The sequence below is a fragment of the Lycorma delicatula genome, chromosome 5, assembly GCF_047948215.1.
Source record: "Lycorma delicatula isolate Av1 chromosome 5, ASM4794821v1, whole genome shotgun sequence".
Classification (NCBI taxonomy): domain Eukaryota; kingdom Metazoa; phylum Arthropoda; class Insecta; order Hemiptera; family Fulgoridae; genus Lycorma; species Lycorma delicatula.
In genome coordinates this window covers 109,104,862-109,132,507 of record NC_134459.1, presented here as the reverse complement: position 1 = coordinate 109,132,507, position 27,646 = coordinate 109,104,862, and the positions used below count along the sequence as shown (strand labels likewise).

Sequence of the window (27,646 nt, the reverse complement as noted above, 5' to 3'; positions counted from 1 at the left end):
TAGTAATGCTTTAATAACTTACTCAAATTTAATCAAACAACAGATATCTTTTCTACCTATTTCAATTTAAATATATTAATGAGTCATAGGAGTTTTTTAAATTCCTATCTGGATTAAGATTTGATTAAAAAGTGTTAGTATGTTATTTATTAGATGGAAATAACTTTCAGATCTTTAGTAAATGTTATTTTTTAATAAAAGATTTTGGTTAAATGCCGCTGGATCTCGCTAAGCTTGTGTGAATCGGTTTGAAATACTTTCTGCTTGATATATTTGTGGTTTGATAGATAGTTTTACTTTTAGAGCTATTCAGAGGCCCTGTTTTCTGTAAGAAGGTTGTATAAAAAGCCAAATTTTGAGTTTAGGTACTCAGTTGGGTCTACTAGTACATATTATATGTATAGTAACTTTTAATAAGTTGAAACTTCCTACTTATCCATGCACTGTATATTTTAAAAAAAGCTATGTTTTAAAAAAGATCATTTATTCGTAAAAAAGATGTTAGGAAATTATAAGAAAAAAATTATCTAACTGGCAACAGACTATTTTCCCGAATTTTCGTTTTACATCTACAAGTAATGTGTAATTAAAATTTAAATATAAAATTTCAATTAACGCATTAAAAAATATTCCCCATTTTGCATTAACTTTATTTATTTATCTTCACATTACTTTCTTGTAACATTATTTCATTTATTTTTTTAAGGTAGAGATATATATGCTTGTTTAATAATTAATTACGTTTTTTATGGTACTGATTTAATCGCGGTTTTATCATAATTCGCCTTGATCGATCCAAAAAAAATCTCACCAACTCTTTTCTGTTTTTGTCTTAGAAAACCTATCCATTCCTGACACGAACTATTGTTCGTTTACTTATTTCCGAAACAGTTGAACAATCATCCAACAGTTGGATACACATATTACAATTACGTTAATTATTTCAACAATTTTACGTTGATCGTACTGTTTCCGTTGATGTTCGCTTTAGTCGTTCCAGCAAAATAATTAAATATGTCCTAAACTTATTACCACTCAAAATTATCTTGTTTCAAATTACACGGCTTATCTTTTTATTTTTGTTAACTTTATCGTCGAGTTTATTATTTCGTGAGTAAAAAAATTATGTAGTTTGATTTTTTTTAAATTAGCTATCTGTTCTGGAAAGGTCAGATCTCTATTTTAAATGTAATATAAATTAAAAAAGAAAAACAGAATGTTGATATTATTATACTTTAAATTTATCATATCTTTTTGAAGACTTTTCTTATCTAAAACTTAAATGTAAAGATATTATTGAATTAAAATTTTAAAACTTATCTTGCACAGCCTCCCAAAGTTGAAAATCCGCAATAATCACCCGGTAACCGGATTTGGCCGGTTCAAAATTTTCATTAAAAGCTATATCACTTAATTATTCTGTTTACTTCTATAAAGAATAAATAAAAAAACACAACTGGTCAAAATTTATAATTTTCTGTAGTTCCTGTTTTATAATACGATTTTATAATTTATAATACAGTTTCTGCACTGGGCCAAACTTTAAAATTTAAAACCATTCTGTATGAAAGAAATGGTTAACCAACCATTTTCAGTTAAGGTTTGAATTAAAGGTCATAATTTACTTAGATTTGAAATTATTTATCCTGTTTGCGTTTTTTTTATATCTAGTACAGCCAATGGTATAATGAATAAATTAAAAAAAATATTTTTTTTATTATTTTTGTCCATTTAAAAATTAATTATGTAGAGAAAAAAATATTTTATATGAACTTTAGAAAAGTAATAGGATATTTTATTGATATTTAACCTTTTTACTCAAGGTTTAGATTAATAAATAAATAGAAAAAATGTAATTTTGTTGTAGGTAGCTAACTGCATATTATAATAATATAAGAAAACATTTTTCAGATTACAAGTTGGCTTGGTTAAAAAAACCTTATTAAAACACGCTGGAGGAATTTATTATCTAAATGGATGCGCCAAAACCGCTATTACACTAATATATTGCGGGCTGCTATCAATCCCCATAAAAAAATTCCTTGCGCAGGCACACGGAACACCTGTGTTGAAATATTTATTTAAAATGCTGTTGTAGAGCAGATAATCTATTTTTAACTGATTCTAAATTGTTTTTAAAATGATATACATAACCCATAATTTATTGTACAGTGGCGGAGAACAAACTGTTTAATGTTCGTTATAATGACGAATGAAGAAAAGAGATGATGCTTCCTTTTTAAAAAATTCAATAAAATAAATAGGTTTTCAACTCTGCTTTTGTTACTTCTTTTTAAATTAATAAAAAATCCGTACTGCACCGCAGCATCAGTAAATAAAATAAATTAAGACAATCAGGCGTAATCAACCACTAATTAGAGAAAAAAATAGCATTACGGAAATTCGTAAACTGTAACTAACAACAATACCTGATGACATTTCTTCTTTCCCGCTTTCGATATATATATATATATATATATATATATATATATATATATAAATAAATTTCGTTCTCCAATATTACGAAGTTTATACGGGTAGTATAGCGATAGCAAGTCTGAGTAATCCTACAGTCGAGTTCAGGTAATCGGTTCTTAAACGGGTTTGTTTACTACTTTGTACAGTACATTCGTGTGTTTAACTCGGGTTGAAGTCGGTGTATTTTCTGTGAGCATGTTATGATGTCGTTTGATAAATTTTTACGACACAGAAGTAAGGTTAGGTGTTAAAAAAAATTCTTTCAATTTGCGACAAATTAAAAATTACTGAGGATTTAGAAAACGGGCGATCTAATTCTGCCGTCTGTAAAACTCATTGGCTTTCTTTTCTACTTCCTCCATCTCAACGGGGAAGAACCGCGATAAGCTAAAGGCATTATCGTTAACTACCACTGACTGAGTACGATGATTTGGAATTAATTTTTCAGATCCCCATTTCATAAAATTCTTTCTTTATTAAATAATAAATGTTACTTGTGCTTGATTATGAAGTTTTTTATTCTTAATTACGGATTTAAATTCTGCCATAACAAGCCAAAAACAAATATGTTGCTAATAATAATAAAATGAAAAACCGAACATAATTGAATATTCTTTAGCGTTTAAACCAGCAAAAAGTTCATAAAAACTACGAAAAGTAAGAAAGAGTATGCAAGTATTTATGTCCCTTTATAAGACGGTCCGAGTACCCTTACAGGACACTAAGAAATGAGACTAAATTCGTTTATTCATGATAATTTATTGAAGATTGTGCTACTGCGTTTTCATTTTCTTGTTCAAAACGATTTGAGGCGAACTGGTCACAGTTTTATAGCTTGGTAAATCATTTGTGTTAAATTAACCGTGTGAAAATATTGTAACAGGACCAGGGTAACGGATTATTTCCAATTCAGAAGAAAGTATGATAAAATAATAATGAAAGGAACTAAAAGGGCTCTTTTTTTCAGGCCAACAGGTCCATTTAACAATCCTCTTTGTACTACCGACATTGTTAACCACCAACAGCTGTTGTTCGACGAGAATGGTTACCGGATCGGAATAGGAGTTTATGGGGAAACCTGTGGGCGCGGATCATGAAATTATTACGCTTCAACAGTTAAGAAATGAGGCGGATACTGGTTCTGCTGGCCAGGGAATATAAATACTGCCAGCGACCAACGGGGATTGTTAGTAGTAGAAGTTAAGCGATTAGTGTTCGTACCTCAGCGAGAAGCAGTAGGCACGGCCTCGCAGAACTTATTCGCGATAACAGTAAATAGATCTGCGAAGCAGTGTTCTACGCGATTGTGTGACGTTGATATCAGTAAGCCTTTATTAACGAGTGAGGAGTAAGTTACAATACAAACATTCCAGTGTAGACAGTGATTGAATGCAGAAAGTTGTTCGGTGAATTAATTATTGGTAAACAGTAGTAAAAGTAACAGTACTAAATTCAGTCATAAAGTGCAGGGTGGTTCCATTGTAAACAGCAAAAGTAATAATATTTGTAGAGACTGGAATTGTTTGAACTTTAGAATTGTCTAATTTTTTTCTCGTTGTGAATGTAATATTAGGTATTAATGTTAGCGGTAATTATATTTTTTTTAGTAAATTAGACTGTATTCTGGTTTTTATAATTTAAATGTCTCAACAAATCTTGCTCTTCTGTGAATGATCATTTTTTATGTCATATATTCATTATTACTATTATTATATTGATTTTATTTTTTATGTTTTTAAACTAATAAATTGTACTTATAATAAATTTTTGGTTTGTTAGTCTCTCAATATCCTGATTGAGCCCTAAACACGCAATATGTTTGAGAAAATACCTTGCGTGAATTTTTTGTGATTCAATCATTAGGAGAAATGATTTTTTATCTTAAGTTTTATATATATGTGTGTGTGTGTGGTACGCACGTGCGTATTCGTATGCGCGCGCGCGTGTTGTGTAATCGTGCACAGTCGTGTTTTGATAACACAATACGTACGCTGCATGTACTCACAGAGCCATCTCTTCTAAAATTAAGCGATATAGCGGTTGTTTACTTTTAGTTAAATATATAAAATATCTCTAATATATTAATACTTATTCTGATTTTGGTTTAAAAAAATGAACATATAGTACTGATTAATTACTAAAATCTAATTATTGTATAAACCATTGAAATAATATAATAAAAAAATGTTTAACAATAAAAATATCGGATAAAAATAAATTTGTTGCTGCGGAAACGTTGTTAATAAATTTTCATTTTTATAACAGGAATTGCAAATGTCACACATTGCTTTTGTCTTTAGAATGAATTTTAAATTGATATTGCAGAGGTTACCTTCATTTCGATCATGTTTTTTTGCCAGAAGCAAACAGGTTAGACTCGCGAAGACCGGTGGGGATTTTTCACGTTTTATAAATATGATCTCTTTACGAAGTGCGCATATAGGATCCTGTTAACTCACTTTTCTGTTGTAGGTAAATCTATCACGTTTACTTGTATACACCGATTTGAACTCGCGTTAACGCGTGGGTTTTTAATCTTTGATCATGCATTGATCATTTTAAGCGTGCATTTCGATAGGGGTGGTTAGGACAGAAAAAAGGTACGAAGACACTTTGTACAAGGTAGGATCGCACCTCATCCATCTTACATACGTAGATTAACACATTTCACTATGCAAGGAAATCTTGAGCTTAAATTACACTACAGGGTCGCGAGAAGAGAGAGTATCGTACATACTTTATTATACTTATATAACCTAACTGACGCCTGGCGTCAACAAAAGACTACAAAGCAGAATTACCAAATCCCATGTATTACTTAAAGGCTTACTTAAAGGTTTTGACTTGCCACGTAAGACATGGTCAACGCTAAACAGAACGAACTCAGCATGGTAGGTGAACAAGAAATAGGTGCGCCTATTTCCTGTATAAATGGGGTAAAATACCGACGCCCCTTTGTGAGTATGGTGAAAATAAAACTGTTAAACGCATCACAGAAGTTTGCCGTAGGACAGCTTCTGAAGGGAATCCTGAACATTTCCTGACGGCGACTCCAGAATCAGTAGCATATATCAGTTTGTTAAATCTTTGTAATTTTTGACTGTAATTGGTGTTGTGTTTTGGTGCCATACGGGGACGTATCCCTCACAATAACATTAATCTGTATTTTGTTTCAAGAAACAAAAATCAGTAAACGCAAAAAATATTTAAAGATCTTAAAAATGCACCAATGTATTAATTGCACTCATAACTGTATCTTCTGAAATAAATGCTTTTGATTATTATAATTCAAAATAAATATGTAAAAATATATGAATAAAATAAATCTACAGTAAAATTTCTTATTCACTAATGATACAATGAAAAGGTGAACAAAGAAAATTTTCATTTATTCAAATACTTTTCTTTATTACTAAAAACAAAATTACTCATGAAAAACTCACGGTTTATGTATCAGTACAATGTTGCAGAAAAGTAGAATGTGTATCACAATAAGCGCCTGCCTCTTTACAAGGAAGCTTGTATTTTCGTTCGGCGCATTGTACAAATAACTGCACTACGTATATAAATAGATATATTTTCTTTATTACAACAACCTTTTATTTTTTTTTGTAAAAATTTTATTACAATTTTTTTTTTATAAAAACTTACAAAATCAATCAAACTTTATAATATTTATTAATATAAATAAACTTGTTGATGCTGTTTGCAAAAGCAAATTTTGAACGCTGGCAGCAGTCACAGTTAGAAATGCTGTTATAAATGAAAGTAATCAAGTTCACAGTTATTTCAATAAAAAGTAGTACAAAACATAGTATTATTACAAGTGTAACAAACATAATACAATTGTTACATAATATATCAGTTTCAAAAATTGTAACTCAAAGAATACGTTTGTTTTGCTCAAATTGCCCGTAATTTTTTCGTTTTTTACTTTCATAGTCTCATGTGATAATTTTTAGGAAAATAAAGATTTAAAGTAATACAGTTGCTATATCATTTCTCAGTACGTCAAACCAGAGTTCACATATATATGCTTTCTTATTGGTTAATTTAATTTAAATAACGTTCTCTCAAAACGTTTCTAGAAATTAAGTGATCGAAGTCGGTGTGCGCTCATTTGATGGCACTTGACGTGGACCCAAACGAATTCTGTATTTTAATTAGTTGTTACGATATATCGATTTCAATGCCATTGAGGTAAGGCTTTAAGTGTGAAAAAAGTTATTTTTCCTTAAAATTCCTCTCATAATTCAGTGAGCGTAGTCGGTACATTCTGGTTATTTGTGGCCTGGCGTAATGAGCGTTTGAAGACCCCAAAGAAGTGTGTAACTAAATTAGTTACCGAGTAATTGCTGAAAAACTAAATTTTTTCAGTTTTATTACCAGTTATTTTTAATGTATAGATGTACAGTTTTCTTTTTCTCCACCGCTTCTCATCAAATATAATATTTATCATATAAAAATGACGCATTAAATATATCACATTTGTATCTAATCGGATGATGGATACGTAAAAGTTTTAATTAATGGATAGGTTTATTAGATTACGGCCTAATATTTTAATTTTAATGGAATTTTGATATAAGATTAAATAGTGTAATAGAATAACGACAGGAGACCTCGATTTCATTTGATTATAGGCAGAACTATTATGTAGTTTGTAAAACTAACTGCCAGATAAATTTTCACGAATTTGTAGATCCGATAGATTATTTATTATAATAATAATTAAAGTAAAGGTAAATAGGTTAGAAAGTAACAAATATAATTTTTATGATGTAGTATTGTATTCAGTACTGAATAATTTGAAAAAAAATTGTGTTCTAATTCATCACAAAAGTAGTGTACAAGAATAATTGAAATATATTATTTTTTAATTCGTTTTTAGAACTAGCTATATAAACTGAACCAATAAAAACTGTTCTTGTATTTAAATTATTCACATTTATATATAAGCCATCGTTCATTTAAAATATATCAAGAAAGAGCTTTTTCCTATCAAAAAATAAATAAATTAAATTAAAAAATATAAAATAAAATCAAGGTTAAAAAAAATTGTAAATTGGGCAAAGCTAAACGTTAGCGGTATAAATGGTTGATTCTTTATTAACGTGTTTTGGTAATCGTTACAGTATTTAATTTACAACAAATGTTAGGAATATATTATTAATTAAATTGTTACTGTGTAAATATTGCATTACATTACGTAACAGCATGTTACAATATGAATACATTACATTACGAGTAAGTCCGGACTTATTATTAGTATTTCACGTCCAAATCTAACCAAGGATATGACCCCTGATCATTCTCGAAACTCCTTTGAGACCTCCACTCCATATTTGGTATGTTCAGTTCTCACTACTGGATCAACCGTAGTAAAGATTTCTGATCTAACCAATCCCAAAAGAGTAATTATTTTGACGGAAAGCCTCCTCCACATACTTACATGCACGGGAACGAATAACATTCAACCTTGCCTTTTGCATTTCTTTATGATTTGTGACCTCCTGAGTCCATTAAATCATTAACATGAGAGGTGATTTTTGGCACAATTATCAGATTTTTCCATTAAAACCATATGGAAGGTATTAATTCGCTTAAAAATGAAAGATTCTTCTTTTTAATGTTAATTTTTTAACTCTGCGCGAAATTACAGATTAGTACGTTTAAATTAGAAAATGTATCGGCCATCTTTCACTTTGTTTAGTTTTTTGTTTTTTATAATTGTATAGTGAAACAGAGTTGCTAGTCAATAATATAACAATATTTTTAGTTTCATCAGAATTTTTAATTTTAATTACATTTCTCTCAGTAGTCATTAACTTAAATAAATTTAGGTAGTTGTTTTGTTTTGTCTCTAATCGAACCAACCAGTCCTAAAATTATTTAACAAATTAGAAAGTAAATTATAGAAATAAGATGGGTATTCAAAGTGCAATAAATCTAACGGGCTGGAATGAAAAAATAAATTCTACTTTAACTGGATTTTTCAAACGCATGAGAATTGCCAATCTGTGTTACTAATAACTTGCCAAATTCAAATCTCGTTAACGCGTATTTTATTCGGATCGTTTAACCTTGTAATAAACCAAATTTATCGCATTATTTTTGTGAATAGTTGCATAGGAGCAACTACTATATTTTAATTATACTGATACAGGTTGCAATTATACGCTCCCCTTACCACGGCTCGGGTAGCCAGCTGCTAACGGTAAAACATCTATTTACCATTACATCTGAATGAAATCTGGCACCCTTCAGTATCCTTCCCCGCCACATTTAACAAATAATATTACATTTAATAAATTTTAATTTAAAAAACCAACTCATCATAGCTGTAATTTTTAATTTATTTTGTAACACCAAATTTTTAATGGTATCTATACAGTACTTTCCAGTAAGGTTTTTTTTATGTCTCTATAAAATTGAAAAGAAAAAATTAGTAGCTTAAGATTTATTGGATGTATTTAGAATAATATGGTGACTGTTTAATGTTTAATGGTTTAAAAAAAAAGTAGTTTGGTTTTAGATTTTCACGAATAAAAAGCCCTAGAGATTAAAAAAAATCGTTCTTGTTTTGTTTATAATCGCTCTCAAAAAAAGGGTGGGTAAAGGTAATCAAGACAAGTTAAAATTAACTAGGAAAATTTTAATAAATTTTTTATGAAAATTTGATACTCTAGTTGTAAGTAATATATCCTCAAATTCGACCGATCACAGTATTTAATCAGATCAAAATCGTTTTAATAATCCAGTGATAAAATTTTTAGGAACTGGTTTGTTTTTTAATTTGTGACAGCTTACTTTTTTAATGATTATTATATTACTTAAGTGATGATATGAAGTGTTCTTCTTTCTTTCCTACTCGTAAACAAAGCTAAATCTAAACAAAAATACTTTATTGATTGTACGTATTTTCTGTGAAAAATCATTTTAACACGATTGCTAGGGACTTAGCACCCAATTATTTGAAGTCTACATTTATCGACGTAATGAATAAAAAAATCTAAATTTGATGATAATAAGATCTGAAGTAATGAATCTTAAGTTTCTATTTTTGAACTTTTATATTACAATTATATCCTGACAATAGGATTTACAAAAAAAAAATAGAGCAAGATTTTTTAGCCTTCATTTTTATAACATTATTAACGATCATTTTTCTTTATTGTTTTTTTAAGAATTTTTAATAAAAATAATCTGTAAAAGAACAGGCTTTTAATTTGAAATACAATATGTTTTCTTTTTTGCAAGTGGGTTAATATTAAACAATAGTCGGAGATATATAAAAAAGGTAAGGAAATTAATTAATTAGTTTTGAAGATATGGAGAATAAATTACATCGTTTTAAACGAAATAAACTAATGGAAATATTAAGGGAATTTTTAAAGATAGAAGACTATTTTTAAACAATTATATCAGAATTAGGAAGCGGGAACTAAAATAAAGGATGCCAAAATTGAGTGGTATGACGTAGAATAAGGAGTAAGGGCCTTCCCTTACTCCTTATTCTAGGCAACACCCTTGTGTTGCATATATTTTTAAATTTCTTCTCTAGAAGAATATGTAAGAAGAAGGAGAATAAACTCTACCGGTTTAAGATTTTTTAGAAGAAGCTTAGGATTATGATCAGGTAATTTCAAAATTAGAATATGGAATGAAAACTAAAATAATGAGGATAGGAGACAATTAGTAGACGAATATATGCACAGAAGAACATAAAATAATACGTACCATGAGAAGAGAAGATTACAAAAGTAAGAAAAAAAAATTCAAGAATAGTATTGGCTAAAATAGCATGTAACAGAAACAAACGGTTATTATGTAGTAACGTGAAGATTTGAAGAGTATCATGTGAAAAATGGAAACTAAGAAAAAGAAAGTCTGGAAACATTTAAAGGAGCATGTAGGAAATTGAAGAAGATTAAATGGACAAATTAAAAAGTAAAGTAATAAGGAGAATCAAAGAGTGTTGAAACTTGGCCAGAACGATTTAGGAGAGGAAAGTTTAGCGGTTGGGGCACAGTGTGAGAGAAGATTGATTTAAACAGAGCTAGAGGGATTAGTATAAAAAGCAAAAAAGAGAACCTAGAAAGATTAAAGGTTGTAAACGATCTTTAAGGAAATAGGAGTTATAAAGATCTTAAAAGTTTATCGGGAAATTGTGGGGAATGAAGACATACATAATGCAAAGGAGCTGCTTCAAGGTAGGCAACCATATAGTTAAAATAATGATTTCTTTAAATAGTTATTTCCATAATTGTAACACTTTAAACTTAATCGTTTTCTGTCACAAATCCGATCTGCAGTTGGGCTCATTAATATGCTTTAAATTAATATTCTTTAAAGTAGAAGGAAATAAAAAAATCCGGAGGAGAGTAGAATTAAAGCATTTGTGTTGGGTCACAGCATGAACAACCCGTATGTCTATCTAGTCTTTCTCTTTCAGTCCTTAAATATATTTCGGTGTAATTATTTCTAAATAAAAAATTCAAAAATATCTCTTGATTTTAAGAGATTATCTTACTATCACATGATTGAAATAAATGACATTTATACTCTGATATACACTTTTCTGTGTTATTTTTGAGAGTTTGAATTTATTTCGAAAAAACCAACGGAAATTATCAAAAATTACTAGTTTTATTAAAAATTACTCGTATTTTTTTAATTTTTGTGGAAGTACAATTGTTATCTTCCTTAAGTTCGTTAATAAATAACATAGAAAATTAGTATTATCTATTTATTAAAAATTATTTTTTTCTTATCGCTTCATATTTTGTCAATTTTTTCCCGGCAGTTTATATGGCGGCCATTTTTCATATTATTATTCCTGTTCTTAGTAAACGTATGATTTCTTTTGCTGCACTATGTACTTAAATAACACTAACTTTTATTGGTATAATTTTGATTAAGGATGGATTTGAAAAGAAATTATGGAGAAAAGAAGAATTTCCATTAAAACCGCTAAAAAATTATTCGAGTTTTCTTTAAAAATAATACTACCTCCCAGTCCACCTCCTGTTGCTTCACAGCTGAATTATTGTACAAACAAATACAATGACTACAATATTTCACTTTTACGAGAAGCGACTTTATTTTTTCCTAGGCTAAAATAGCATGTAACAGAAACAAACGGTTATTATGTAGTAACGTGAAGATTTGAAGAGTATCATGTGAAAAATGGAAACTAAGAAAAAGAAAGTCTGGAAACATTTAAAGGAGCATGTAGGAAATTGAAGAAGATTAAATGGACAAATTAAAAAGTAAAGTAATAAGGAGAATCAAAGAGTGTTGAAACTTGGCCAGAACGATTTAGGAGAGGAAAGTTTAGCGGTTGGGGCACAGTGTGAGAGAAGATTGATTTAAACAGAGCTAGAGGGATTAGTATAAAAAGCAAAAAAGAGAACCTAGAAAGATTAAAGGTTGTAAACGATCTTTAAGGAAATAGGAGTTATAAAGATCTTAAAAGTTTATCGGGAAATTGTGGGGAATGAAGACATACATAATGCAAAGGAGCTGCTTCAAGGTAGGCAACCATATAGTTAAAATAATGATTTCTTTAAATAGTTATTTCCATAATTGTAACACTTTAAACTTAATCGTTTTCTGTCACAAATCCGATCTGCAGTTGGGCTCATTAATATGCTTTAAATTAATATTCTTTAAAGTAGAAGGAAATAAAAAAATCCGGAGGAGAGTAGAATTAAAGCATTTGTGTTGGGTCACAGCATGAACAACCCGTATGTCTATCTAGTCTTTCTCTTTCAGTCCTTAAATATATTTCGGTGTAATTATTTCTAAATAAAAAATTCAAAAATATCTCTTGATTTTAAGAGATTATCTTACTATCACATGATTGAAATAAATGACTTTTATACTCTGATATACACTTTTCTGTGTTATTTTTGAGAGTTTGAATTTATTTCGAAAAAACCAACGGAAATTATCAAAAATTACTAGTTTTATTAAAAATTACTCGTATTTTTTTAATTTTTGTGGAAGTACAATTGTTATCTTCCTTAAGTTCGTTAATAAATAACATAGAAAATTAGTATTATCTATTTATTAAAAATTATTTTTTTCTTATCGCTTCATATTTTGTCAATTTTTTCCCGGCAGTTTATATGGCGGCCATTTTTCATATTATTATTCCTGTTCTTAGTAAACGTATGATTTCTTTTGCTGCACTATGTACTTAAATAACACTAACTTTTATTGGTATAATTTTGATTAAGGATGGATTTGAAAAGAAATTATGGAGAAAAGAAGAATTTCCATTAAAACCGCTAAAAAATTATTCGAGTTTTCTTTAAAAATAATACTACCTCCCAGTCCACCTCCTGTTGCTTCACAGCTGAATTATTGTACAAACAAATACAATGACTACAATATTTCACTTTTACGAGAAGCGACTTTATTTTTTCCTAGAAATCGATAAAAATTTCCACGTTCTGTAATTTAAATTCTTTGTGTCCTCACAAGCCTTTTTCCATCCTGTTTTAATTAAAAATATAAAACTATAATTCTGTAATGTTTTTTTTTTTTTAAATAGGTAATTCAGTGTAATAGACATTTTTATTCCTTTAACAGCAGCTGAAATATCAGTTTTCTTTTTAATAAAAGCCATATTAAAACTGAACACTGGAAAAATTCAACAAAGTTATAAATACAGCTTTATTCTTAAATGTATCTAAAAACTACTTTTGTTTAGTAATATTGAAGTTGCACTACTATAAATAATAGGGGAAACTTACTTTTTACAGCTGATTTGCATAATCCCTGAGGATTTTCTTTAAATCAATTGAAATTTTCAACAATAACATAAAAAGAAACAAGATTTACTGATCTTGATCCTTTTTCACCTAAAGTTCTTGTTTAGATCTTGTTTTTTTCCCCTAGGAAAAAGATTTAATTCGGTATATAGCTGAATCTTTCTATCAATCTGTCCTTTAGATATTGTAACAGTTTAACGGACCAGAGTAACGGATTTCTTCCATTTAAGTAGAAAGAAAGAAAGAAAGAGAAAGTAATAATGAAAAGAAGAATCTGAAGGAACTGAAAGGGATTCTTTTCTCAGTCTAACAGGTCCGTTTAAGTCTGTTCTTTGTAATATAATGGCACCTTAAAAAGCTGTTGTTCGGGCAATAGGGCCACCGGACCGGAATACGAATTTATAGAAAAACGTAAGGGCGAAGACGATGAAAATTATTGCGCTTCAACAATTAAAGGGATGAGGCAGGTACTGATTCTCCAGGCCAGGGAGAATGTAAATATTACCAGTGGGAATAGTTAGTAGTGAAGTGAGTAGTTCTGCGAGGCAGTGTTCTACGCGATTGTGTGACGTCGACATCAGTAAGCATTTGGTAACGAGTGAGGAATACGTCATAAACATTCCAGTGTGGACAGTGGTTGAATGCAGGAAGTTGTTCGGAGAGTTACTGGTAAACAGTAGTAAAAGTGACAGTATTATATCCATACATAAACATATTCATACATAGGATAGTTCCATTGTAAATAGTAAAAGTAATAATATTTGCAGAGAATTAAATTGTTCAGACTTCAGACTTTTCTAGTGTTATCTTGTTAATGTATTATCAGGTTCTAGTGGTTATTATAACATTTTTAGTAAATTAGATTCAATTCTAGTTTTTATTCTGGAATAATTTAACCGTCTTTAAACAAATTTTATCCTTTTTATTTGAATTACTGTTTTGTATGTTGTATGTATGTCATTTTTATTTTTTATTTCTTAATATACGGGGCATCAACTATTATGGACACTAGCTCTTGTCACAGACTACGAACTATCCCATTCTTATGAAAACAACTAGATCAAAATGCCATCATCTGGAAGAAACAGACGTCGAAAAATAATAAAATCGCAGTACAAAACAGTAGGTGAGAAGTGAATTTCTCTTCTCACTAAAAATGTGCAATTAATTTCTATAGAAATGTAAAAAACTGAGAAAGCCGTTCTAAAGGGCCCGCAGCCATTAAAACAAATCATTAAAGAAATTCGTCATCAACACTAAAACACATAACAAGAGAAAGCACAAAATACAGATAAAGACGACTTCAGTAAGTATTCATATTAATGAGTGAATCATAGTCGCTTCAACAAACAGCTTGTTCTAAGAAACTTGTTCATTTTCTCTTCTCTTTATCATATATGATAAATCAAAAGCTAAATTACTGGTTAGTGTGAGCCTCATTCTGAGATCTGTGTTCAATATGTACTCTTCTATTATGTGTTTCACTGTGAGGTATGTGTAACAGCTTTCTCATTTTGGTCTCTGTTCTCTTACAAGCATGTAGGACGTTAAGTTAGGTGATCTATTATAAACTATTTTCTTTGCCTCAAATAAGCTGAGCTTTTGTATGGTATTCACTTCCTGCATAACTACTTCCTCTTTATACAATTTTGCGTTCTTACTAAATTTTTTCTATGACAATTTACGCAGACGGGTGGATCTCTGCCCTGTTCATCTGGATGTAGTAGATATCCACAAGCGCAAACTTATTGTCTTGTGCACGTACAACCGTGTGTGCAAATCTTTGACACCCGAAGACCCGCAGTGGAGTCTGAATAAATGGACGCACTTCCAATCTGTGAAAAGCAATTTTTTTTTCTGGACACTTCGACTTATAAAAGTGAGGACATGCGACGCGGAGCGTACTACTTCTCCGTTGCTTCGTATATTTGAAGGTTTAAAGTACCATGCGTTGAAGTCTTTAACATCCATAACGCCGATCTTTTTTGGCTTTAAGTAGCCGTAAGAACTGAATATTATTTACACTTTTGACAAACAAACTAATTCCTGTTTTTGTAACTGTTTTTAACCGGCTGTCCTGTAGCTTTCGTGATTCCTCGCAATATCACAAAAGAACTAATCACAGGAAAATTTCCATCACTTCTTCCAACCAAAGACTTCGGTATTACTGATTGACGCTTTGGTCGAAACTTATTTCGATTGGACGTTTCTCTTTTGTTTCATTCGATGCTCTTCCTTTGCTTCGGGTTTGAAGCCAAAGGTTCTCCAAGATGACGGGTTTTTATGTGGACTCTCCGCCACAGATAAAGTGAAAGTTGAATTTTCTTTAAAATGATTATCGTCAGTCAATATGCCACAAGGTGCAGACGGAGAGACGGTTGGGCGTGCCCCGGATTATTGATCCTACCTGGGTTTCCCAGTCGCCGCCTCCCACAAATTTATCTATCTCAGGCCGGGTTAAATTTGTGGAAGCGGTTCAAGCCCTGAATGCGAACTCAGGGCTCGTACGTAGCAGTAAGAGCTCTGATACACTTACCCATGTGACAATCCCTGTCAAGGGCCGAATTGATTTACTCACGCTGGACGGCGCAAGACTTTAACAGAGCAAGCTCACAGCAGCTCACCCTCAACCCGGCTCCAGAACCGATAAGAGGGATGAGCACTCCTCGTTCGCACACCGCCAACGTCGTCAAAACAAATCGGTCAAGCAACCCTCTCCGCTGCAAACAGCGAAACCAAGAAGTACAACCGCAGCCAGCTCGGATGGCTTAAGATCGCCAATCCCATACTCCACAGGGAGCTCCTGAGCAAAACTATTTCCCCGTTGGCCAACGTAAGCGAAAGTACATCCGGGGCAGATTGTCGTTGCCCGCCCCAGACGTGTGGGTAGATATCGTACGGACGTGGGATTAGATTTGTCTGGGACATCATTATTATTATTATTCCTTTTATTATTTATTTTATTTACATGTCTTTACAGTAATAAATTATATTTATAAGAAATTTTTAGTTTGTTAGTCTCTCAGTATCGTAAAAGATTTGGATTTTGGACATTTCCTTAACTGCAGTAATAAGACCTCATTGAGAGCTATTTCAACGATATATCATAATGATACTTATTTTCACTGGTTCCAGAGTTATAGCCAAATGAAATTTTAATTAATGAAATATTTGGATCTTACAAGAGGAAGGCACATTGGTTCGAATCAGACTTCATCTCCTTTTTTTTAAAATTTAAATATGTTGAGTTATTAATAGTTATTAACCTCTTTGTATTTTGTATAAAAAATGTGTACAGTAATTTAATAGGCGTACAAGGAAATCATGTGGTGTATATTATAGATTTAAAAAAAATTATATTAAGACTGATGTATTTTTTGTTTTTGGTGTAAAATAAAAATTGTTCAAATTAAAATCATATTATTGCATAAAAGATGATTGAGCACAGCTGATTGAACGTACATTATCTAAATAAAGCTGTCTAGAATGTTAAATTTGTAACTAGAGACATCTATATGACGGTATGGATGGTGCTGTATCCTCGTATTCTGTCATATATTTGACTCATCATAAATAATTCTGTTATAAACACCACTTCTGTTGAATTGCGTCGCGTCAGTGATATCGTGTTTCATAGGTCTGACATATTACAGAATATTATATTAATAGTAACACTAATAGTAAAATACTAAGTCTGTGAACCTCTGTAAATATAATATAAAACAGCAAACTTTATGTTTATTTTTAGAGTTTAATTTTCAAAATTCACAAAAATAATATAAGGTTAATATATGTCGGTTATTTTACCGCATAAAAAAGGAATACCTGAATTAATATCAAAGTTTGTTTTTTAACTTATCTATTTAGAAGCGAAAGTATCGTTTCCTCGGATTTATAGTTATATAGGTGTTACATTTATCGTATGTTCTAAATTAACGCTTTTCTACGTAAAGTCACAATTTCTACGTAAATGGAAATTTGTGAAATATAAAAACGAAGAAAATTAATTTTGTAAAAAAATATAAATTATTCAATATTTCCATCTTTCATTTGTGTAATAATTTAAGCGTTCACATGTAACAATTTTTCATTAAGAAAATTTAAATGAAAATAATAAAATTATTTTACTGTGTAATAATGAAATTTTTGCAAATACTAAGTATTCAGTAATGAATTTCTTAAAATCTTTCATCGTTTAATTACTTCCTACAGTGGAGTTTATACCACATTACTTTTTTTATTATTATAAAGTATGAAACAACGGAACAAATCGTTATTCTAGATTTCAACTCTTTTCTAAATTTTGAATGAGTTTATGTAATACATTTAATTATTTTACGTTGCTTAACATGTAAATATCCACAAATAAAGTAATTATTATAAATCAAACAGTACGAAAACGTTTTCACCTTCGGTATTTCGAAGGCCAAGATCAGATCTCCTTTAATGAAGCCCGTTAAAAACATAAATAACCTTCAGTATCTCTGTAAAGCTCAAATGATTCAACATTTCAAAACACATTCTATAGAATTTGGTAAGATATACTACTTGTAACATTTTTGTATAGGTTCACGTAAACCATTTTTGGCTGTAAACTTGTGATTGTGGCTTTGAAAAGAATAAGGATTGTGAGTATGGATGATTTCCTTAAATCTAATGACACTGCATACATAATAATTTCTAAAATTTTGTAGTTGAACGATTAGATCTACGCAAAGGTAACAATAATGATTGTCGAACCTTATTAATATTAATACATTAATTAATGTTATTAATCTTCCATTCTATAAATAGATTATTTACATTTTCAATGTTTTATTAAATACAGTAATTTATCCGGGAATATTATTACATACACTTCAAAATTGTAAAGCCACTGTATGTTGGTTTAAAAATCACTATGTAATAATTCAAAACGAATTCATAAATTTGTTATCTGGTCCATTTATTTGTTATTTGGTCCTGTGCTTCAATCCTGATCGTGACAGTTTGGACGTAAAAAATAAGGAAGTCTGGATACAGTGTTTACTTGCATGAAATTGTGTACATCTTACACACTACATAATTGTCATACTATTGTCGCGTGTTGCGACTCGATCAGAATATTGACAAATGAAAATTATTTTTATATAATTATGTTTATATAATTAAAATTTATTAGTTTAAAAACATAAGTAAAATAAAATAAGACAAATCAGTAATACTAACAATAATAATAAACGACATTAATAATAAAATAATAATAATAATAATAATAATAAATGTCAATAATAATTATAAACAGTGGTTACATGCAAAATAGAAATAAAAGTAAGGTCACGGTTTATTTACAGGTAGTTAAATTGTAAAAACCAGAATTTAGTTCGATTGACAAAAGATATCATAATGACTTCTAACAATTAGTATACCAGATAATACAAGTCTAAACTTATTTCGCTGAAGCTACCTTTCCTTTTTACAAATAAAACTACTCTAGCAATTTATGAATGAGTTTTGTATTTGATCTCTTTCACTAACTGCCTTAAAAGTAACTCACCAAACCACTCCCTGTCTTCATGTACTGTTCACACTGGAATGCTTGTGACGTCACGTCTAACACTACACTGCACTACACTCTGCAGTACTACACGTTGACAGATAACGCCGTCTTACAATTGCGCCGGACACAACCAGCAATACGCCTTTACTCGCCTCTTCAAAACTGATCTTAACTCATCTTTCCTGGAGTATTTATACTTCTATCCTCTTGACCCGCAGAACCAGAGCCAAGTTGAAGCGTGAGAATCATCGTCCGAGTCCTTATGTTTTCCCATAAATTCTTCCTTTGTCCGGTTATTCTTCTCACGGAACAACACTTGTTTTAGGTGTGTCAGCATGCAGTATTACAAAGAAAGATTGTTAAACGGTCCTGTTAGCCGTAGAAAAATTATTTCTTTTAGTCCCCCTCTGGATTCCTTTTTATATTTTTTACTACTTTCTTCGTAAATGGCAGAAATCCGTTACTCAGGTCCGTTATACTGGTCTTGTTACACTATTTTTGACATCAAGAAGAATAGTATTCAACTTGCGTTTCCAGATAGGTAGGCAACCTACCTGGGAATGATTCTATCTTCCTTCGAGTACATAATAACTTCTGACGAAATCTTTTAATTTCGTCAGATTTTTCTATCTATGACAGCAAACTATCTCCTAATGAACGCACAACGTCAGTCGCTAGTAAATAAAATTCAGACATAGACTTCTCGAAATATGAGGAGAAAAAGTCTATGAAGGGACTGCATGGCATTGTTAACTAATGGATAATCAAAAAAGAATATAATAATAATAAACAAATAAAAATTTACATATTTATAATAAAATATAAGAGTATACATACGAGTACGAGTGTATATGTACGAGGTCTGTTCAGAAAATAACCGAACATTTTTAATTACGCGCCAACGGAGATATTTAGTGACGTGCGGTTGGCAACATTGTGTTCGGTATAATCTCTTCTATAACTACATTTTCTTAGATTGTTGATATCTCGTTTAGTTTTTGTATTATTGTTTTTTGAATGCAACGTGATTAAGTGTTATTAGCGATATTTGTAATATGCGGTTTTCGGGAGCAACAGTACAACGAAAACTTTTGCGTGAAACTGGGAAAAACTTCCAGAGAAACGTTTCAAACTGTTGAAACAAGATTACGGAGTTTATGCTCTGGATCTACGCGATGTTACGAATGGTTTTCCCGATTATTTTTTTTTTAATCTCCGGGACCACCGCTAGGTATTGCTTTATTTCTTTTTATATGCTTTATATCATTAGTTATTTATTATTATTTTTACAGAAATTTATTTAAATTCTTTGTACTGCTGAATAATTTATTTTTATTTATTTTTGGTTGATGGAACTACACAGAAGGTTTGAAACTTGTACGTGGAATATGAAAATGGAATGTTATAATGTATTAAAAAAAATGCCACGCCTGACCGGAATTCGAATCCGGGACCTCCGGATGAAAGATCGAGACGCTACCACTCGCGCCAAGGAGGCCGGCAGTTTTTCCGACTAAAAGTGGTCGTCAGTCAATCGAAGATGACCCTCGACCAGGAAGGCCTTCGACTTCAACTGATGACACCCGCGTTCAGAAAATCAACGATCTGGTGCTTGCAAATCGCCGGTTGACTCAGTGATTTTTGACTGAAAAATTGAACATGTATTGATTTGCAGCAAAGTTTGTTCCTCGTTTGATGACCGAACAGCAGAAAGAACATCGAGCGGTTGTTTATCGGCAACTTCTTGAACAAACCGATGACGATGAAACATTCATGCAAAGGACCGTAATGGGAGATGAAAGCTTGGTTTACGGCTACTACATTGAGACAAAGGTTCAATCATCACAATGGGTGGCAAAGGATTTCCACGCCCGAAAAAAGCACGAGAGTCTCGATTCAGGGTCAAAGTGATGCTCTCTTCTTTTTTTTCAATTTTAATGAAATTGCACATTTCAAATTCTTGCCTCAAGTTGAAACAGTGAACCGTGCTTACTGTCAAGGCGTTTTCCAACGGTTATGTGGAAAAAAAATCCGTAGAAAGAGATCGGAGTTGTGGCGAGACAAGTGATGGTTTTTTCACCACGACAATGCGCCCACACATTTAGCTTTGTCAATTCGTCAGTTTTGTGCCAAAAATCAGATGACTGTCCTCCCTCAGCCTCCCTACTCGCCAGACCTGGCCCCTTGCGAATTTTTCTTATTTTCGAAAATAAAATCAATGATAAAAGGACGCCATTTTGAGACTATTGATGACATTAAAGAAAATTCGTCAAGGCCATTTGAAGTGAAGCTTTCCAAGACTGCTTCGAAAATGTTAAATACCGCTAAATAAAGTGTGTGAATAGGGTTGGGGAGTTCTTTGAAAAGAACAAGAACCAATAATCGGAAAAATTAATAATGAAGATTAAAAAATTAAGTTCGGTTATTTTCTGAACAGACCTCGTGTGTGTTTATATATATATATATATATATATATATATATATATATATATATATATATATACTCGAACATATATGACAATTTCTATTTAAGTCTTTCCGCGCGCATGGCATACCGTGGCTTTTAGCTGTTCTTTCTATCAATTGGAACATACCTATGTTCCATTGTGATTTCCCAAGCTGCCTGGCATTTTATTTCTATCAAAACCGAAAAAGATATCCAAAAAGACCTCTATTGTAGAAAACTTAATTTCAAATACTGTAAGTGGTCTCCAAATTCAATTTGACCACAGTAAATTTGAATTTCGGCAAGGAACATATAGCTGTTGATATCACAAGCGATGAAAACGGCCATCATCTTGAAACGGTGAAATATTTCGTAACGGATATAGTCGTTTCCAGGTATAATAACTATGTTCATGCAAAATTTCACCCCATTCGGATTTTACGTGAAAGCTTAACAGACTCACAGAAACCACTAGATTATATATATATATATATATATATATATATATATATATATATACTAGCTCTACCCGCCACGCTTCGCTGTGGCACATTGTGGTTGCATGAATGAGAAATGAGAAACAAAACAAAGCATACGTTTCATAGAAGTTTAATTTTGCAATACTTGTGGATATACAATATTTTTTGTATATGCCTTCTGTAAATTCCATGGTCATATTGGTATTTTCTAGGCGTACTCTATGCAAAATATCCTCAGCCATATGCGATCGATATCTTACCCATAACTCTGTGGGAGATGAAGGGAAGCAAGCGGTCAATATAATTGTGAATAATGCTCGAATTTGGTTTGGATGTGCAGTGTTGCACGCGTCATTAATACATATATCCCACTGTTGGTAGTTTTCTAATAAATTCAGAGCTTGGTGAAAGGCGCAGCTCAAACACGACACGATCACACAAAAGTACCTCGATTAAAGTGAATATTTAATTCAGATTGTAAAATAATCTGAATCAGATGCAAGTGGATACGTTTTTTTTTTTTTTTTTTTTTTTTTAATAAACAATTAATTGGGAACAGGTATTGTTTCACATATGACTGCGGTTGTCGTTAGCTAGATCTGATTGATTTTCCTTTGTTTACATTTCCATCTGATTTATTACCCTCTTATTTATTAAAAAACTGTACAAATTAAAAATATCGTGCTAAAATTTTTTTTTATCGTGTTTTTTCAAAATAAAATACAGATGTTTTAGCTGTTAAATATAATTCAAAGAAATTTGGTCGTTGTGTTTGACAGCGGCCATCTTTCATTGATCTGATTGGTTTTCCTTTTTTTACATTTCCAAATTAAAAATATACAAATTAAGAATAGATAGATAGATTTATTAAAAATAGATGAAAACAATCTTTGATGTGGGTTATATATCGTGTTAAAATTTGAGCTCAATCGGTGCAGAACATTTTGAGTTTTTGAAGCCGTACACAAACTAACTTAACATTTTATATATATATATATATATATTAATAGCATAATCGTAGCTCATTAAAATGAGTTAGCATATAAACCAAAACATGGGAATGTTATTTTAGACACTGAGCAGATTAAACAATCCGTTAAAGTTTTAAATAATTTTTAAACTAATCTCGAGAAACTATTCAAATTATTTAATCGTTCTTTCACGCTTTCTTTAAGGAAATATATTATAGTAGTTGAAGAAAAAGTTAATAAAAGTTATATCTGTGACCACTTACTAAAAAACGTTTTTATTTATATCAAAATCAGTAATTTAAATTATTTTAAATTGATCACTATAAATTTATAAAGGTCACAGTCAGGTTATCTGATTTTTTTACAATAGAAACATTTTCCTTTGATCAATGGCATCTCATAAACCACAATGGGATCCTCTTGCGCATAGCTTAAAACACCTTTTGACGAAATTTTCATTATAATAATCTTGAGAAAGTCTACTTATTTTATAAATAGTACTTCTTAATTATCGCAAACTGTAAAGTTAATTTTTATTACCAAATTATTAAATGAACATAAGCATAAAACAAATCTTGATCATAAGTGATAAGCCGATCCCGCAGCGGAATGTTAGTCTCGGGCATTCGACCGCAGATCCCGGATTCGAATTCCGGTCAGTTACGTGGCATTTTTTTATACATTATAACATTCAGTTTTCATATTTCACTTGAAAGTTTCAAACCTTCTGGGTAGTTTCATCAACCAAAAATAAGTTATTCAGCAGTACAAAGAATTTAAATAAGTTTCCGTAAAAATAATAATAAATAACTATCCTTGCAATTTAATAATTTCAAACAAATGATTTTAACTCGTGCTTTAACGGTTTTCCCGGTAAGTTAAAAAAAAATCTTGCGTATTCTTGTGTAATAAGAATAATAATTATTAAGCTTTAAATATTTTTATGAAAGTTTTTTTTAAAAACAGAAAAACACTGTTCGGGGTAATAAAAATAATAAAATGTTTTAATTTAAATAATATTTTTCAGTCTATAATATTCTTATTATGTTTAGTGGAATGAGAAGAAATTAATATTCCTAATACATATGTTAACCAAAATACTTCAGCTTTTTAAGTAATCCTAAGCTGTTCATTATATTAATTGCAGATTTTTTATTCATAAATGTAAAATGTTTGCATAGAAATTGGATTTATTAATGGCAACGAAAGGACCTAATAGTATTAAATCAAACTTTTTTTTAAATAATACTGTAATGAAACAAATAAGTTCGTTTATTTATTAAGGATGAAATCTGTCACTTTTACAATGAACCAAAAACATATGTATGCACTATTCTTACGTGTACAAAAGAATATTTTTAAACTAAATAAAATCATTGCAATACATACTCTTTTCTATGGTCTTTTTCCATAATTGGCTATTAAAAGGAATATTAAAATGTTTCTGGACGACATAAATTATATTGGTTGTTTAGTCGCAGTGGATAAGGTAAGTAATGAATTGATTAGAGAAGATCTGAATACGTTTTCCACAAAAAAAAAAATACTAAAAAATAAAAACGGAAAGATGACATAGTTGGAACCGAAATATGGATAATTTATAAAAATATTTTAAAAAGGAAAGCAGAAAGGGGTAGGAAACTTGAGTTGTTTCATCTTAAAACGAATTCTTTTTATGGAAATGATAATGATTATTTTTTATTTTTTAAAAGTTGTTCATCCAAAAAATAAATGTAAATATTGACTATTTTTGTCAAGTTCTAGAAACAGTTCTTCAGATAAATTATGCTTTGAGTAAAAGATAATATTTTATTACGTTTTAGATAATTGATTTATTGGAAGAAATTTTATCCAAAATTCTAAGCTAAATCTTCATTTATAGACATATTAACTAACTGATCTTACTGATATAAATATCTGTTACTTAGATTTTTTAATTTTTTGATAAATTAGTTTTCGTTATTCATTGTTGTTCAAATAGTTCAATATAATAACCTAAGATAGAGTAAGGTCTAAGTTTTCTATTTTTCTTTGCTTTATTTTCTACATATATTTATAAGATAAATGTCTATTATTATTTATTGTACTACAGTTTATATTGTTCATATGTTTCAGCTAACACAAGTCAGTACGCTCATTATGTTTTCAATACATTGGACCAGGACCGAAGCGGCCTTCTTAGTTTTGAGGTAAGCATTTTAATTGTATAACCTTACTTAAATTATTATTTAAATAATTATTTAACTCATAATTTTATTTAAAATAAATTCATATTTGTAGTAAATTATTTTTGCCTAGTGATTTCCTTCTTTATAATTAAGATAGCTGAGCTATCTTAAATCATTCAGCTGAAATAGCATATTCCCAGACACTTTTTTACAATAATTTCTTGGTTATATGGGTATTTCTTTTTGGATAAATTCTCTCTTTTTCATTTTTCGTTACTAAAAATAAATATCCTTTTACACCTTTTCTTTCTGCAATTCAGCGATATTTTTCCCATAACTTAGTGAAATAAACTGGAAAATCTGTATATTGTACTAAAATTTTCACTATTCAATTTGATTAAATTGAAATCTTTCCATTTAAATTAATCTATATCTAAAAATTACACATAAACATTTTATAAAGAATATTTAGCCTTAGTTTTATCGACGGTTGAAAAGAACATTATCGAGAAGGGAGTTGAGAGCATTAAATTATTCTGTGACAGTGAATTAATAATTGGTTTCATATATTTTGTTTATTTAACTGTTCAAACCTTCAGATTATCAATCGCTTAAAAATGTGGATTCATTCAATGTTGATTTCATTTTATAGTACCGAGCAAATTAAATGACACAGTTATTTAATAAAAAATAACTTTAAGAAAAAAATATCTTTCGGCACGCCGGAAGGCGGAGGTAGATTTCACCGGTGCTAAGTAAAGGATAAAAAATATTTCCACCTTAAAGTTAAGAAAATCTTCAAATTTACTCAATTCGACAATGATTGCATGTGAAAAAAAGTTTCGCATGTTTAACATACGAAAGCACTATTTTATAATTCCACCAACATTTTGGTCATCCCTTGCCGTAAGGGTTAATCATATCAATAATTGTTTCAGACAAAAGGTTTAGGTAATGTTTAGAGGACTAACGACCACTTTAAACCGATTCGATAATGTCCCTATTAAGGGAAGTATCATTTTTTCTTTTCTTCAAAACCCAATTTTTTCAACTCCCTGAGCCAATGACTGGTGATATAAAAAAAGTTTACTTGGATACGTTTTAGGCCCTTATCCAAAGAATAGTAGAAACTTAAACGAATTTGATATTTTCTTTAAAATAAGTTAAGTGATTTTTTTTCAAAAAAATTCCACCCCCTTGGTCCGATTTTGGCCGTTAAAAAACTCGAAATTATTGACAAATAATAAGGGTAGCATAAACTATAAACAAATTTAACTCTACAGATTGAATTACAACATTAAACTCACGTTTATTTAAAAATGCGGAATTTTCTTGAAAAAAATTTGAAATCCAGTTTGTTTTTATTCAATACAACTGCATTATTACGTTGAAATTGCTTTCAACGTAATGAAAACAGTGGAAATTATTTTCATTATTTTCTACTAAGATTGAAAACATAATACTTTATATATAATCTACGTTAGTGCTGTTCTGCATCTTTGAAAACCCATATGAACAATAATACGTACATATATCAGATGGTACCATTAACATACAAAATGATTACTACCTCCAAAGTGCATAAAATATCTGATTCCCATTGTTCAGACATCAGTACCAATTTTTAAGTGTTAATAATATATACCATAGTATATTTAGCATATGGTTTTTTATTTAATGAATACTGAATGGATAATTAATCATCAGTAAAAAAAAAAAGTTTACATATAACAATAAAGATACTTATTAATAACACAGTTAAATTTATAAATTTAATTTATTTACAGTAGCAGTTAGCTATTATATCGGAATTTAGTTTGAATTAGTGGCTATAGCTTGTAATTCCGTTGGTTTGTTAATTACTGACAGAAATTACCGGTTCATATGATGACATAAACCTGTAAGTGAAACCGTGAATACGTAGAAAAATATAGACAATCGCTAAACTACCCTACTATCTATCCAATAAATTATTTTTCTGATGAGTGAAATTTCTTTATTCTCTTAGTCTTTATAAAATCTGAAAATATTTTTATAGGTAATACCGTTTATGCAAATTAATAAATCTATTTCTTTATTTAAAAGTGATTTATTTATTAAATGCGAAAAATCAATCAATATAACTAATATTAAAAACAATCTTTTACTACTTACATCCTTCAACATTAAGATTAAAGTTATTGGCCTCAAGTCTACCACTATTTTGAACTTTTCGTGAATTTCTACGTCATTACATTACCCGCTTATGATGTGACAAAATTATCTTCTGTATCTTTTTACCGTTTGTCTTACTTTATCTGTGTTGTAAATGAACCACAAGTTTTCAATCGGATTCATATTTGGTAAATTTATAGGCGAATCAAGTAATCCGTTTGTCCTTTAAATACGCTGAAAAGTATGTTGAAGTGTTTTACAAAGTTTGTGGTTTATTATGAAAATTTTATTTGTTCCAGTTTATTTTATTTTTAATATATAGAAAGAAGAATGTACTCAAAAAATAAAATGGAAATTATACCCTGAAAAATTATTAAAAAAAAAAACTCGTGAAAGGAACCTTTAATTTTTTAAGATTAGAATTTTATAAAGTTTTTTTTTATATTTTAATCTATCGACTTTTATTTTTATTTTTTTAAGTTATAGGGCATCGACTACTTAGGTTAAAAGATCCTTTCCACTTCAAAAAAATTATTTGTTGTGGACGCCACATACTTCCTTGTACACATGTTAAATTACATATACACATTTTTTTAAAATGAAAAGTACATAAATTTTTATTTCGTTAAT

At 30.0% G+C, this 27,646-nt stretch overlaps 1 protein-coding gene across 5 annotated transcripts in view; it reads left to right on the top strand.

Moving 5' to 3' along the window:
• Positions 1 to 27,646, top strand: part of LOC142325295 (A-type potassium channel modulatory protein KCNIP1-like) — a 698,781-nt gene that overhangs the window by 547,590 nt on the left and 123,545 nt on the right. For all 5 annotated transcript variants that reach the window (XM_075366851.1, XM_075366854.1, XM_075366849.1 and 2 more), the window contains one exon: positions 24,810 to 24,883. In XM_075366851.1, coding sequence (XP_075222966.1) covers positions 24,810 to 24,883 — 74 coding nt within the window. The remainder of the gene's footprint in view (positions 1 to 24,809; positions 24,884 to 27,646) is intronic.